Source organism: Melanostigma gelatinosum (assembly GCF_949748355.1).
Source record: "Melanostigma gelatinosum genome assembly, chromosome: 15".
NCBI classification, from domain to species: domain Eukaryota; kingdom Metazoa; phylum Chordata; class Actinopteri; order Perciformes; family Zoarcidae; genus Melanostigma; species Melanostigma gelatinosum.
In genome coordinates this window covers 7,623,218-7,625,542 of record NC_136648.1, presented here as the reverse complement: position 1 = coordinate 7,625,542, position 2,325 = coordinate 7,623,218, and the positions used below count along the sequence as shown (strand labels likewise).

Here is a 2,325-nt window from a genome sequence, read left to right as displayed (position 1 = left end):
GTGTGTGAGATAATAACCGTGTAGCATTGGAGTAGAAGTTAAAAGGATTACTTTGCTAGACAGTAGCATATTCATGATTTGAAACATTACCGTACTCAACAAATGGGATTTTTTTAGCATTCATAATGTGTTATAGATGTGTTTTGCTGTAGATGCCCATTTATCAGAAGATGACAAACCTTTTGCAAAGTAGGCTGTGAACTCTACAGGTTGTAGATGTTATAACCGTGGAGCATTGGAGTATCTTAGTTGGTGGTTATTGTGTGTAAATGATAAAATAAAAAAACTAAATTCATCTCTGCTTCAGTGAATGTGTTGGGAAGAGTCAGATCTCAGGTTTGGTATCAAAGGACCTTTTATGACAGTAGAATCAAATATACAAATACAATAGAAAATAAACACTCTATAAAACTTAACCAGTAACATAATAAACTTCACTCGGCGTTTGTCCATGTGCCTGGTTGTGCGATGAGTGTGGCGTCGTAGGCCGGTTCCCAGATCCCATGATGTGCTGCATCAGCACCTCTATGTTGGTGTTGAGGCGGTCCATGGAGGATGACCACCGGCCCATTGTCTCCACAAGCTTGGCGTCTGTGGCTTGTAGACACCGAAGGAGCTGCCTCTTAATTTCAAGATCTTCCCGTGCCACTGAGTCCATGGAGAGTTTCCTCTTTAGCCTTTCCCTCCTGGGGCCACCTAGGGACGCATCCAGTCTCTGGCGGTGGCTTGCCACCGTCTCTGCAGAGGTCGCATCCTCTGTCCCTCTGTCCCCACCTGACACGGAAGATGACCCACAGCGAGAGGTGCTGCCGTTGGCTCCCAGGGCCTCCACTGCCATGGCTTCTGTCTTGATGTCTTCTGTCTTGATGAATTCTGTATTGATGTCTTCTGTCTTGATGTCTTCTGTCTTGATGAATTCTGTATTGATGTCTTCTGTCTTGATGAATTCTGTATTGATGCCTTCTGTATTGATGTCTTCTGTATTGATCCCTTCCCTAATGGCACCGGTAGCTGGAGAGTCTCCCCAAATCGACTCGCAGAGCTCAAAATACAGCAAAAGGACTCGTCCGTGGGCCCTTTTATTGCCGGATTCCACCGCTTGTCTGTAGCGGACTCGTATGGCCTTAATCTTTGTCGTTAATTTAACTGTGAACACAAAACAGAAAGACCTTGTTTTTATATCTGTTGTGTAAGACATCAAATGTGAAGTAGGAGTATGAAGTATCACAAAATAGATATACACAAACAAAATACTGAAATAAGAGTACCTCGATATTGTAATTAAGTACAGTATTTGATTAAATGTAGTTCACTCTACTTTGGCTACTTAACATCAAAGACATACTGGAATGAAGCATTGCTAAGTTGTGGGTGGTTATCTGGATCATACCAATTTCATATTCGCTCTACACACCCCACTATCCCCCCCCCCCCCCCCCCCCCAGGAACAAAGGTTGTTTGTGCAAAAGGGAAAAAAAGATACACATTAAGACGGTAAAAGACACGAAACAGAACCCCCAAAAAACAGTCATGCTTTTTTTTTTAAAACAGGCACATGCGTTATTACTTTTAAACTTCAAGCCAGAACTTTTTAGCTGGGGCTCCATACCTTTGGTAAGCTCGTCTTTGTGGTGTGGGTAGTCTTTTCCCATGTGCATGGCGTCCGCCGGCGTGGGATAATGCCCAAGGAAACGGGCCAATATGTCGCCGTACTTGTTGTGTAACGACTCCCAGTCCGTATCTTGCGCCGCGTTGACCACCTTATACTCATGCGTGACTTTCAGTAGCAGTTCGACCTCGTCGTCGGTCCAAGCAAAAAAGTCTCTGGTCCCTCGTTTGGCCATTGTCGCTCTTCCACGAATGTTCTGCAACTAAACCAACTGCAGCGTGTCATCTTCTTTCTGTTTACACCGTCACGCGCATGCCCAGTGTACGTTAATGGCCACGTGGTATGCGTTTTCTGAGGTTGCCGTGTGGATGCGTGTCTTGATTTAAGACAGACAGCACTGAGATATCACATCACTCGTATTTCCAGTGAATGCAATAAAAGTTATTAATTCATTTAATTAATTTTTATGAAAACACAAGAGTGTGTGTGTGTTCTTGGCATTTCTTAATTTCAGTTCCTTTTAACTGCTTTCCCTTTCTCCACATGAAAGTGGTTGGTTGGCAGTGAGTATATAAAGACCTGTGTGTGTCAAACTCTTCAGTTCATTCGCCATGGAGAAAAGTGTGCTGCTGGTCCTGTTGGTTCTGCAGGTCTTCCTGCTCATCACAGCCTTCACTTCTGCTGATGCAGCCGCCCTGGGGACAGATGATCAACAG

At 44.2% G+C, this 2,325-nt stretch overlaps 1 protein-coding gene across 1 annotated transcript; it reads right to left on the bottom strand.

The window, feature by feature from the left end:
* Nucleotides 1-412: 412 nt before the first annotated feature.
* Nucleotides 413-1,844, bottom strand: LOC306789771 (uncharacterized protein; the record flags this gene model as incomplete). Its single annotated transcript, XM_079285842.1, has 2 exons — nucleotides 413-1,146; nucleotides 1,610-1,844. 2 exons carry the CDS (start codon nucleotides 1,842-1,844, stop codon nucleotides 413-415), a joined length of 969 nt encoding a protein of 322 aa, XP_079141968.1.
* Between the last annotated feature and the right edge of the window lie 481 nt (nucleotides 1,845-2,325).